Genomic DNA, 13,780 nt, shown 5'->3' with positions numbered 1-13,780 from the left:
GAGGAGACTCATGTCAAGGCCTTTTCAAGTCAGGGAGACTTGGAAGGGTGAGAAGGGAAATTAAGAGCTGGGCATCATCCCTGAAAGATACCCTGGGCTGGGGGGGGAGGCGGAGCACGCAAGGGACAAATGACCCCACCACCCCAGTCTCCCTCCATCACCACAGAGGGTGGTTTCACTCTCGGTGCCTCCAGGCCACAAGCTCCGGAAACACTCCAGAGCCGACTGCTTCCTTCTCTAAACAATGCTGATTCCTGCTGATGGAGCTGAAACCTGGGGCACGGCTACAGAGCCAGGGATTGAGAGGAGAAGCAGGGTATCCCCAACCCAAGCACACAGCCCCAAGCCCACCTTGGACGGAACCCCAAGGGAAAACCTAGGTCAGAAAACGCTTATTTGACTCCGCTCACATATACCTCAAGAGGATTCCCCCAAAGCAAACCATTGGGACCATCTCCTGAATCATTCCACTCATGATTCAGGGGAAGGGTCAGGCCTCTGTAACCCAGGAATTAGACATCCCCCCCCCCCATTTTCCATCTTCACTGAGGGTAGAGGCTGAGACTGAGCAGAAGAGAGAGAGGATGATGAGACCTGAATGAAAACTTCCCAGAAGTGCTAGGGGCATACGGATTTTGGGGATGGTGATTCTTTGCCCTGGCTGGGCATAGGGCTGGGGAGGAGGGAAGATACTGGAGAACAACTCTAGATGAAGTGTGGTCTTGGCTCAGGGTTGGGGTGGGGAGGAGACAGAGATGATCTGGGTAGGGTAGAGAGGGGCTACAATCTAGATGACAATTTGGGGAGAAGGAACTCAAATCAACTCTTCCTTGAGCTGTTCTACTGATTCAGAGAGGAAAACTTCTTCCCACCCTCAACTACCACCACATGGCAAGAAGTGTCTAAGGAGGGAAACTGAGGTAGAGAAACAAAACAACACAGACTTTTAGGTAATGACCCAAAAGTTTTCCCCCCAAATATGAATTTGAATTTACAGATCACTTCAGATTTCACAAAGCACTTTTCCCCCAACAGCCCTGTGAGGTAGATGGTGCAAGTATTATGATCACGGTCATTCTACAAGCGAGGAAACAGAGGTTTGAAAAAGGGAAATAATTTGCCCATAATTCCATAGCTAGTTCTCAATGCTAGGCTCCCTGACTTCATTTTGCTTCATTGATTGCCCTTTCCATATTACGAGTGCCTCTCTCCTCTCATTCTTCTGGGTACAACTTGGCCTGAGATATTGGAATCCGGGAAGGGGGGCAGTATTGGAGAAAGGCAATAATTAGGGAGAATAGTGCCTAAACTGTGAGAGGAGCTGAATGTCTGTAACAGCCCACCCCCCTCCCCACCCCACACACACTCTAGAGGGGGTGGCCAAAGCCAGCATTAGAGCCCCTGAACACAGGACAGCTGTGTCCCTTTCTCATCCCATTGTGAAACTCCAGCTGGGCCAGGGAGAACGTCTCAGGATGTTTTCTGTTCCCCACAGTGGCCCCTCCTGCCTCTTCCACCCCCCAACCAAATTGTTTTTCTCTCCTGGTCTTGCCTTTTCTGATACTCCCTAATCTTTCCCAGAACCAGGTGTCCCAATTCTCTCTGCCTCAGTTTCCCTTCCAGTGCCATGGTGAAGAGAACAACCCTTGAACTTCCTCACTGAAGGGGGGGGAAGTGAAATATAGTTGTTTGGGGGTACAGCAGGCAGAGACAGGCTGGTTTGGGGAGGGATGAAGACAGAGATCCTGCCTTCCTCTAAACTGGCAATTTCTGTTTTTGTTTTCCTCTTAGCTCAAAGAAGACAGAGAGTTCTGAAGGATGGTATAATTGAGGGAGGGGGCTTTGAATTTCCCCCCTCTCTACTTAAATGGGCTCCTCTGCTCCCCAAACTTCTCTTCCCCTCCCCAGCCTCACTCTTAACCAAAGTAAGAGGGTCTTTGATTCCCAATGAGGTCACGGGGGAGGGGGACAGGGCAGTTGGATTTCTGAGAAAAACTTTCCCAACCCCAAACTTGGCAAAGTTTTGGAGATTGGAAGTGGGGGTGGAGGTGTGGGGGGCCTGGGGAGGGAGGGTCATTTCTTGCTGTGGGCAGAGTATGGAGCCCCCTGGGGGAAGAGAGTGGTGAGACACCCCCCTACACACACTCAATCTGTGTTCGGGGCTCAGCTCAGCCCAGCCCAACCCCCAATCTATACGTCCCTGTTCATGCCTTAGACAAGACTTGAACCCATGACTCAGGGTTAAATAGGGAAAAGAGTCAAAGGGGGGAAAGGAGAGGGAACAAGAGGTCACCCCCAGTTCCCTAAAGCACATACAGTTCCAGCTAGAGCTGATGTCTGCATTATGCAAAGAGAGAAGGGGGAGGGGGGAGAAATTAAAAACAAATTCACTTAAGTTGCAGAATAAAAAATAGCAGCAGCATACCGGCTCCCCCCCCATCACCAAACTCTCCTTCTAGTCCAAACTATGAGGGGACCCCCACCCCAGCGATCCAAACTAGACTCCCAGTTCCTCTCTTCACTGATGACGTCTGACGTTTCATCCAAACCTCCAGAAATTAAGAAGGGAATTTCGAAGTAACATAACAACCCCCACCCCTCCCACCTCCATCCCAATACAGTTCAACCCAATCCTGGCTACTGACAGAGGCCCACAAAAGGGGGAATGTGGAAAGATGTGGAACCCTGGAGGCCTAGGTTAGAACCCAGTCATTCTAGAACCCATTCCCTCCACCCCTGCTCCAGGGCCCAGTCAATCTTTTAGTACACAAGTCCTCTTCCTCTCCTCACACCTCTGCCCAGTGTGGGCACCTCGGAAAATCACTTCCCCCTTCGGCTTTCTCCCTCTACGCATTAGAAACACACCGCAGACCCCCGCCCGAGCAGCTCCCCCCACCCCCCTTTGCAGATGTTTAATGCAAATCCAGATTCCTTCACAATTCAGATAGGGATGGGGGGTGGGGGTGGGGGGCCCGGGACACGTCCTCCGCTAGAAATAGAGACAGCATAGGCCTCCCTCCATCCTCGGTGGCACTAAGGGGGCGCCAGGTCTGCTCCCCAAACCAGTCTTTGTCTGAGCTGGGGGGTCCGGGAAGCATCTTCCACCCAGGCTCCCCACCCCCCGCCAATCCGGACCCCTGCTCCCAGCCCCCAGCCGGGGCGCTGCTGTGTCAGCTGGACCCGGATAACAAAAGGCCCCCCCACCCCGCGACTCCCTCCCCTTTCTGCAGTAAGAGGTGGGGACTGGGGAGGGGGCGTCCTCAGGGGAGGGGGTGAGGGTGGGGGGAGTCTCACTCACCATCCATCGCCGCTGTGGCCAGAGCCAAGACCAGCGGCAACAGCAGCAGCGGGCTCAGCATGGTGGTGCGGGGCCGATGCAAACAGCCCCCTCCTCCGTAATCTGGCTCCTTTTAGTCTATGCCCCCCTTCAGGGGGGTCCCCCGTTTTCCTCCCCGCCTTTATTTTTGTCTTTTCTTTCTGCAAAGCGCAGCGAGCTCTGGGATCGGAGGCGGAGGGGGGGGGTAGGGGTGAGAAGGCAATAGTTAGGAGCCCCTCCGCTGGAGCTCGCTGGCGGGGAAGATGCGCCCCCAAATCAAACACCTCGAGGTCCCCCCTCCCTCCTTTTCTCTTGGTTCTCCCCCCGCCTTGGGCTTAGCTCAGAGCCCCATCTCGGAGCCGCCTCCGGCTGCAAAAATGCACAATTGGGAGGAGGCGGGGGGGGGGCGTGGACGGGGTGGGGGAGCCTGTGAAGGGGTCCTTTGCAGCTTTGGGAAAGCCGGAGGGTTCCCCTCTTTTCCTCCTCCGTGCAAGGGCCCTGAGCTCGCGCCTGTGCTCCCGGGATGGAGGTGGTGCGGGGGGGGGGGGCGGGGGGAGGGAAGGGGGAGTGGGAGGTAGGGAGCAGAGGGAGGGGGCGGGGAGGGGGAAGGGGCGGGGAGAGAAAAGGGGGAGAGCTAGCTACGCGGCAAATGTCTTGGTGCGCATGCGCGTGGGTCTCTCACTCACCCTCCAGAGGAGGGGGAGAAGGAGGAGTGGCAGGGCTGAGGGGCTTGGAAAGCGGTTCAAGAGAGGCGGTGCCTTGTTACCCGCGAGCCAAGACATCGGATCTTAGAATTTAAAGCTAGAAGGGGTATTCACTCCAGTGCTGTCATTTTATAGATGGGGGAAACCGAGGCTCGGATATTTTTTTGTGTCTTGTCCGTGGTCAAACTGATAACAGAATTGGAACTAGAAATCCCACTACAGATACCTTTGCCCCTTCCCCACATCCTACCGCTTTGGGGCGAAGATTGTCGTCACTCCTCCCCGCCAGCTCCCTCCCCCTCCATCACCTCCCATCGGCGTCTTCCAGAACTAAGGGGATAGATGGGAAGGGTGTGGAGGTCAGGGACCAGCAATACAGGGTTCCGGCCCCGTCCTGGGTTCTACGTTCTACGCTTTGGACTTGGGCCTGTACCCTTCTGCAAGCTTGATCCTACCCCCGCCCCTTCTCCACTTCTCCCCCTCTCCCCCTCCCCCCAATCCCTAGCCCGTGGAGAGCTGGGGAAGGGATGCCAGTCAGCGGGGAAGGTACTGGGAGAAGTTGAGCATTGATTTGGAGGCTCTGGGAAAAGTGGACGGGGATTGGGGATCGGGGCAAAGAGGGCGGGCTGGGGCCGCCCAGGCCCCGCCCCACCTCCCTCCCTCCCCGGCTTCACAGTAAACAGGGACATTTGCCGGGACTCGACTGAGCTTGTACTTTCGCCTCGGGTTAAGGGATAGAGCCCACCTTAGTGCCCGTTCCTCCCCGCCCCCGTCCCCTTTATCCCACCCCCATCTCCCTCCCTCTCCTGGCGCAGGGCAGGTTTTAGGGCGAGCTATTTGGAAGGGAGTGAGTCACTGGATGGGTGGGGCGGGCAGCGCCACCGCCTCCCCCGAGGAGGTCAGAGGTTTGTTTTTTTGGGTTGTTTTTTTTTAAATTTTCGTGTTTTGGTCTTTTTCCACTTCCCAGGTGACTTAGGAAATGAAAGCTAGGGACAAGAGTTCCAAGTCTCTGGGTTCTAGACTCACAAGAACGAAAGCTTGCAATTATAAAGTGGGGGATTCTGAGGATCGATCTATGAGTTCTAAGTCTTACTGGATTTCGTCCCCTCAGTGCCCAACTGTGGTCTCAGGTTCCGAGTTTTTAGTCCCGAAGTTGCAATAGACATCCCTTGAGCCCCGTGCTCTTGTGAATGTGCGTCTCGTCATTGCCCCCTTCTGGTCATTCTTTCAGCCTGCACTGCCGAGAGGGTCGAGTGGCAAGTAAGAGCCCTCCAGAAAAGAGTGAGGAATAATAATAGGTCACGTCCCCTGCCAGATGTCGAAATCTTGAAGCCAGTTGTTGGAGGTTTAGACAAAGGACAGCAGATCCAAAGGACAGAAATAAGACCAATGGGTGGCAGTTATCAGAGGAAGATATCAGTCGGATGTAGGGGAAATTTTGCCAACTGTTAGGATTATCCAAAAGCAGAATAGAATGATTGATGGAGTTGGTTCCTAGCATCCACAGCCCTCATCTCCCTGATCCATCCTTCCCCACAGCTGCCAACATAGTTTCAAGACACATGCCACTGGCTGCTTAAAACCTTAAGGGCAGGGCAGCTAGGTGGCGCCTTGGATAAAGCACCGGCCCAAGACACTTGACACTTACTAGCTGTGTGACCCTGGGCAAGTCACTTAACCCCCATTTCCCCACAAAAACAAACAGAAAACCTTAAGGGGGTCCTTATTACTTCTAGGTTAAAATACTTTGGAAGGAAAGAAGAATTTTTTATTAAGTAACCACTTATGTGCCAGGTTACTGTGTATTAATTACTTAACAAATATTTCATTTGATCCTTCCACCAACTTTAGGAGGAAGATGAAAATATTGGCCCTATTTTACAGTTGAGGAAACTGAGGCAGACAGGTTAAATCACTTGCCCAGGGTTACATAGCTAGGAAATGTCATGAGACCGGATTTGAACTCAGATCTTTACTCATTAGTCTGGTGGTATTTAAGGATGTGCACATTTAGACTCCAATGTAGCCCTCCAAACTGTTTTTTTTTAATTCTTTTAGAAATTAGGAATTTTGCAATTAACAAACACAAACATTTTCATATACAAACCAAGGAGAACAGACAGAGAAGATTATATAAGAAACTGGACAGCTCTATCCTCTTTTTTTGTTTTTTTGGTGAGGCAATTGGCGTTAAGTGACTTGCCCAGGGTCACATAGCTAGTAAGTGTTAAGTGTCTGAGGCCAGATTTGAACTCATCCTCCAGAGTCCAGGGCCGTTGCTCTATCCACTGTGCCACCTAGCTGCCCCAGCTCTATCCTCTTTTATGTCCATTATTCAATTTCCCAGACAACTAGTCCTTCTTCAAACTTAGAAGGGCACCTGCTGCCTCTGCACTCCCTGAGGTCATCCCCTAGTGCTGGAATTCAGTCTTTCTTTAGCTCTGCCTTTCTTTGCTGTTTTCTCCATGAAGCCTTCCCAAATTCTCCCCAACTATTAGTGCTCCCTCCCCTCTTTTCTGATAACCTGAGCAGGCTTAAAGAGAATTTTTGCCCTCTCACTCTCTATCTCAGGAAACATTCATTGCCACCTTCCTTCCATCTGTGAATACATCATATATTTCCAGTAACAAGTAAGCTCCTTGAGGGTGGGGTCTTTATCTTCTTTGTCGGCCCAGTACTTTGTTTGTTTGTTTGTTTGTTTCTTTCTTTCTTTCTTTTGCGGGGCAATGGGGGTTAAGTGACTTGCCCAGGATCACACAGCTAGCAAGTGTCAAGTACCTGAGACTGTATTTGAACTCAGGTACTCCTGAATCCAGGGCTGGTGCTTTATCCACTGTGCCACCTAGCCGCCACCTAGCCGCCACCTAGCCACCCCCTAGGCCCAGTACTTTCAGCAGTGCTTTGCAGTTTAGTAGGAGTTTAAAATTTCCCCTCCTGACTGTGCTTCATACTGTTCTGATTTCACTCCCATTCCTGGGCTGCCTTCTTACTGGGTAACTTCCCTCTCTGCCTTGATGGCTTCCTTCTCCCCCTGGTACATTTCCTTCCTGAGCCCTCATTTTGGGGAAGGTTCTAAAACTAAGTGCTCTATTCTCCTCCAGCCTTCTCATATCTTCTTTTTTTCCCCTGCCCCGCACTTTCCAGCTCCCTTTTATGAGTTGGAGTGTAAGCTCTTTGAGGGCAAACTGTCTTTCTTTTTGCTTCTATCTGCATCCCCATCACTTAGCACAGTGTCTGGCAAAAAGTAAATGCTTAATGTTGTCTGCCTGCCAGCACGGAGCTGTATTGAAACAGAAGTTGGTTGATTAACCTGTTGAAGATGAATAGGGCATTTTTGCTTCAGGATTTAACTAGATGACCTTTGAGGTCCTGTCTACCTCTGCCACCTCCCAAACTGCAAGAGAGAAAGGTCTAGTACCCAATGGGAGCCCCTGTGGAGTTGCTCGAGGAGCATTCTAGGAGATCCATCTTTTTTTTTTTTTTTTTTTGGTGGGGCCATGAGGATTAAGTGACTTGCCCAGGGTCACACAGCTAGTAAGTGTTAAGTGTCTGATGATGGATTTGAACTCAGATCCTCCTGAATCCAGGGCCAGTGCTCTATCCACTGCGCCACCTAGCCACCCCCCCCCCCCCGAAGTTGTGTTTCTTGTAACATAGTAGTCACTTTACAATGTTTATTTATTGAATTTTCTTTGAAATATCTCTAGGATTCACATCTTTGGGTCTATCCCCACTGTTATCAAGCTTCAGCTTACCACCCTCCTTCTGCCTCCACATGTAGACATTCTCTAAGACTGTATTCAGTTCTTTTTTTTTTTTTTAACAGGATTAGCTATCTCAGCCATGCCTGTATTTTTATTTTTATGTGGGGCAATTAGGGTTAAGTGACTTGCCCAAGGTCACACAGCTATTGTTAAGTGTCTGAGGCCATATTTGAACTCAGGTCCTCCGGAATCCAGGGCCGGTGCTTTATCCACTGCACCACTTAGCTGCCCCTGTATTCAGTTCTCTTCTCTCTATAACCTTTTTCATTTAGCATTTTATCATTTCCAGGACTTTAGCTTCCACCTTTATGTGGATGATTTACTAAGCAGATCAGGGACCAAGTGAGCTGGGCTAGGGGTCAACACATTGGGGCAGACTGAGAGCCATTGGAAAATATTCTATTTTATGACTAATGTGGAAATGTTTTATGTGAGTGGGCATGTATAACCTGTATCAGATTGCTTACTGTCTCAGAGAGGAGGAAGAGGAGAGGGGAGAGATAGAATTTGGAAATCCAAACTCAAAAAACAAACATGTAATGCTAAAAATTGTTCTTACATGTAAATGTGTGGAAATAAAATACTATTAAAAATTTAAAAAGAAACGATTCTATTTTATCATTACATATATTTTGGGTTTTTTTTTTTTTTAGTGAGGCAATTGGGGTTAAGTGACTTGCCCAGGGTCACACAGCTAGTAAGTGTTAAGTGTCTGAGGCCGGATTTGAACTCAGGTACTCCTGACTCCAGGGCCGGTGCTCTATCCACTGTGCCACCTAGCTGCCCCCCATTACATATATCTTAATGCTAGAGAGAAATCTACTCTTTGGTGCATAATTATTTTCTGATGTCAAAATATGTTGGAAAATGTGTAACCAGGGCCTATACTGGTGACTTCTTATCTTAACCTTTGGACCTGAGGGTCCAGGAAAGAAGAGTGCTAAATTCAGACATATGCCTTCCCTGGAGATTTCTACAGGCTCTTTCCCGACAGACCGAAAATTTTACGATATTTAAGGAGGTACAAGGTTTATATGTTGGGATATAGGTCTGGGCTCCTCTTTCTTTCATTGTCCTTGTTATTGGAACTTCCTCCTTGACACACGGTGACTGTTAGAGCCATACTTGACCATGACTTTGTGAGTGAGTGGCAGCTAACTTTGAGAGTCAGACTTCTAGACTACCATTCAAGGGACTGAGAATGAGGAGCCACTGTCAGATTCTATTTAGAATGCCAGCCTGTCAAGGATCCTAGCAGCTAGTGAGCAAGGAAGGGAAAGCTGCTTCCTCTCACTGTGCTTTCTCTGCTTTCCTTTTTATTTATTTAATTTTTTTTTGGTGGGTCAATAAGGGTTAAGTGACTTGCCCAGAGTCACACAGCTGGTGTGAAGTGTCTGAGGCTGGATTTGAACTCAGATCCTCCTGAATCCAGAGCCAGTGCTTTATCCACTGTGCCACCTAGCTGCCCCCTCTGCTTTCCTTTTAATAGTCTCGATCCTTCAATGGGACCTCAGACAATACTCTTCTTTTAGTCCTTTCTGTAATTTACAGGCTTATGTGGTTTGGGAATTCACTAGCCATACAAAAAAACAAAAAACAAAAAACTGGGTAAGGCTACCCAGGAGGAGGTTTTGGGGACATGGTTGGCCATGTATAGCTCCATGTAAATGTACTTAACCTTATCTCTTCCATTCATTACGTTCAATAAACCATGAAGTATTTTGAGTATCTGTGTCCTAGAAATGTGGTGGGTCATGATCATAAAATGGAGAATCCAGGTATGGGGTGAGGGCTCAAGAGCTGTCAGTTTAATTTTTGAAATATTTTGATCCAGAGTCCATTTCAGCCCCTTGCTAAATTCTGAAGTTGAACAACAAGAAATTTAAGCTACTTGAAGTGGGCCCAGCCATGGAGGACTTCCAAAAAAAAAAAAAAAAAAAAAGGCAAGCCTACTCGTTTGTAGGCTGAAAGCCCTCTGGTGTCCAGGGGCAATACTACAGCCTTTTCTTACCAGAGAGGAATTAAACTGGAGACTGAAGGAAAACATGGCCTTGTCAACAACATTATCATACTCCCTCACTGGATAATTAATATGGTAGCATGCTATCATCTTTTATGCTTATAGCAGATTTGGACTGCTGCCACTACTGTAAGTGTTAGGTATTAAATACAGCTCAGTATTACTTTTTTCAAGGAGAGAGTTGGAAGTTGCTAGAATTTATTAATATTTTTAAAAGGGGATCTAAAAAGATAAGAATCAATTGGTTATTGCTGTGGGAATCATTTCAAAGTCAACTAGCTGTATTCAGTCAGATCACTGACTGTCAAAATCAACATTAAATTACAAGAAAAGGTGAAAAGATGTGTGAGAACAAGAGTTCCAGCCCAACTTATTTAAATAAACTCTTGACTCTGAAAGATGGGACATTAATAAAAAAAATAAAGATATTGACTCTGATTACTACTATTTCTTAGAGGAGTTTACTTTCAAATGTTCAAATTTATCTGTGATCTTATTGGTTGGGGTATAGCCTCCGACCATAGATGGCTGTGAACATCTTGTCCATGTTCTCTCTCGAATTTGCCACAGGTTTCCCACAGAATATTTTTGTACATATGAGTTTTTTCTTCTTTCTTTGTTTTTTTTTTTTTTAGGTCAGGCAATTGGAGTTAAGTGACTTGCCCAGGGTCACACAGCTAGTAAGTGTTAAGTGTCTGAGGCCAGATTTGAACTCAGGTACTCCTGACTCCAGGGCTGGTGCTTTATCCACTGCACCACCTAGCTGTCCCTGCCACAGGTTTTCAACTCAATGTGTTAGGAACCTTCTTGGAGTCTTCCTATCATCCCAGTGATACCAGTTAGCACACACGCTGCCCACTGATTGTCATTGGCTCTCACCAAGAAAACAGTCCAACTTCTTTTAAAAAATTATTATCATTATTGTACTGAGAAGTTGGATGACATCCTTTATAGCACTTTTTTCATAATTCCCTATTTGTGATGTGTTGTAGCCTGCCTATACCACAATGCCTCTTTCTATTGCCCTTTGGGTGATTTTCAATTTCAATTTAAAATTCACTGAATTATTCCATGACTCACAGATCTACATCATTGGAAGAATTTTGGCATTAAAAAGATGTATCTTGTTTCAGGGAGAAGCTTGAGGGTCATTAAAAAGAACTTTTCCATTTCCCAGAGTTAATCCAACCTGCACTCCTCTTCTTGTTCAAGTCTGAACCCAACTCATTGTCCAATAGGGTACATCTGGTGATAATTGAGCTCTACACTTCTAGCTTCCAACAGCATATCTAGACAAGAGATTTTCTTAATCTCCTTGCTTTTTTTCTGTGTGGACTGTTAGGCTAATTTCTTTGAGTGATTATGGATCTCTTTTAGGAGGCTTTAAAATATCATGGCGCTTGGGGCAGCTAGGTGGCGCAGTGGATAGAGCACTGACCCTGGAGCCAGGAGTACCTGAGTTCAAATCCAGCCTCAGACACTTAACACTTACTAGCTGTGTGACCCTAGGCAAGTCACTTAACCCCAATTGCCTCACCAAAACAAAACAAACAACAACAACAACAAAAGCATGGCACTCGATGCAATCAGTTTCATGTCATCTGCAAGTCAGAGAAATATCTAACCTAGACTTTGTGCTGGATTTTCTCCATGAAAAATCTAACCCAGTATAAAATAGTTGCCACAGTGAGTGGGTCAATAGAGCCTAGGAACCATTGCTAGCCAGCAAATGCTTGATCTCCTTAGACAGAGGAGAAACATAGAATCTAAGGATTGCTTCAATTTAGAGTAAAAACAAAATTTCAAAATGTTACAAGTAATAAAAAAGCAAAAAAAAAAATAGTAGAGGGGGAAATGAGCCTGTAACAAGCTTGTCATGAGATCTAAGTCAAATCAACCTGAGAACATTTATAGATGAAACTGGAAGGACAACACATATATTCAAAGTAAAAGAATTGCTATCATTTCTATAACAATCTATTTTCTTCTTTTCCCCAATTAACAAACATTTATTTTCTCTTTCTCCAACTTCCTCCTCAAAAAAGAAAAACAAGACCCTTGTAACAAATATACATAGTCAAGCAAAACAAATTCCCACAATAGTCATGACCAAAGGGTGTCTTAGTCTGCATATTTTATTTTTTTCTATCAAAATATTTTCTCTCCCTCTCATTTCTCTCCTTCCCATTGGAAAGAAAAGAAAAAGAAATACAAATCCCTTGTAACATATTTGCATAGTCAAGCAAACAATTTCCTACATTGGCCATGTCTAAAAATTATATATCTTCTGTACCATTACCTCTCTGTCAGAAGGTGGGTAACATAGTTTATCATCAATCCTCTAGAATCATAGTTGGCCAATGCATTGGTTGGAGTTCTCAAGTCATATAAAGCTGTACATTTTTACACTGTTGCTATTTTATAGTATACCTCTTGGCTTTGCTCACTTCACTCTGCATTAGTTTATACATATTTTTCCAGATTTCTCTGAAACCATCCATTTCATCATTTTTATGGTATAATATGGCATAATTCCATTATATTCATGTACTGTCATTTGTTCATTCATTCATCAATTGATGGGCATCCCCCTGGTTTCCAGTTCTTTGCTACCATAAGAACAGCTATCAATATTTTGTACATATATGTTATTTTCCTCTTTCTTCAATCCATTTCAGATATAGCCTAGTTATCTTTGGGTCGAAGAGTCGCAGTTTAGTGACTTTTGGTGAATAGTTTAAAATTACTTTCCAGAATGGCTGGACCATTTACAATATCACCAACAGTGTATAGCAATCTACTTTTTAAAAATCTTTTTTTTTTTTTACAATGGAGTGGTCACGTTTGACTTAACATCTTTTATCAATGTGTTATATGAGGAAATGGAAATGTTCCTTAAGTAGACAAAGTAGGAAAGAGTTACCCGACTAACTACATACTTATAATAAGATGCCCCAGGGAGAATTCAGCAAAGCTGAAGCTCGGGAAGGGCAAAAAGATAGAGGTTATTGAAATGTTTTGGTTTTTGGTTTTTTTTTGCAGGGCAGTTGGGGTTAAGTGACTTGCCCAGGGTCACACAGCCAGTAAGTGTTAAGTGTCTGAGGCTGGATTTGAACCCAGGTCCTCCTGAATCCAGGGCTGGTGCTCTATCCACTTCACCACCTAGCTGCCCTGAGATTATTGAAATGTAAAGACGTACAAAAGAAGCATTCCACACTGGAAGGGGTCTAAGACTTGAATGGCTCAACTGTATATTAAATGACCAGCAAAGACAACAACTTCTCCAGGGCACAGGTTATACATACCTTTGTTCTTAGCCATTCATCTGTAGAAGATTGTAAAGGGTGACCATGACCTGAAAGCTAGTTGAATTAGGACTCAACACCATAAGCCAAGGAAAAGTCTCTGGTTGAGAGAACTGACTGTGAATCAGGAAGAATTTCCAAAAGGAAAGACTAGGCATCTTCCACCTCCTGTCTGGAGGTAATGATTCTCACATCAAAAGTTCTCCAAGAATCAAAGAAGAGAGCCTTCTGACAATTCTAGGTTAAAGTTCATTGCCTTAGTTGAAAGAGCATTGTAGGGGGCAGCTGGGTGGTGCAGTGGATAAGGCACTGGACCTGGATTCAGGAGGACCTGAGTTCAAATCTGGCCTTAGACACTTGACACTTACTAGCTGTGTGACCTTGGGCAAGTCACTTAACCCTCATTGCCCTGCCAAAAAAAAAAAAGCGCATTGTAATAATCTAGCTGTAAGGAACACTGTAACACTCCAGCTGAAGAGAATGCAGTATCACTTAGCTAAGTGGCTGGTTGAACCTGGTGAAATGTTGTAGCTGCACATTGATGAAATTGAATGGATTGTTCATGGAATCCAACCTGTTCAGCTCTCCAGAAGAGATGTCATGTCCTCAGAAAAGCCTAGTGGTTGGGTGATGTGCAAACCCCATCTAGACAGTAGTGTCTCAGCAGCAAG

General features: G+C 46.2%; 1 protein-coding gene across 1 annotated transcript in view; it reads right to left on the bottom strand.

Moving 5' to 3' along the window:
• Positions 1 to 3,837, bottom strand: part of LRP1 (LDL receptor related protein 1) — a 114,977-nt gene extending 111,140 nt beyond the window's left edge. Inside the window, exon 1 of the mRNA XM_043969073.1 lies at positions 3,299 to 3,837. Within this exon, the coding sequence (XP_043825008.1) occupies positions 3,299 to 3,359 (61 nt within the window). The 5' untranslated portion in view covers positions 3,360 to 3,837. The remainder of the gene's footprint in view (positions 1 to 3,298) is intronic.
• Between the last annotated feature and the right edge of the window lie 9,943 nt (positions 3,838 to 13,780).

Source organism: Dromiciops gliroides, chromosome 5 (assembly GCF_019393635.1).
Source record: "Dromiciops gliroides isolate mDroGli1 chromosome 5, mDroGli1.pri, whole genome shotgun sequence".
NCBI classification, from domain to species: Eukaryota; Metazoa; Chordata; class Mammalia; order Microbiotheria; family Microbiotheriidae; genus Dromiciops; species Dromiciops gliroides.
This window is presented reverse-complemented; position numbering and strand designations above follow the sequence as displayed.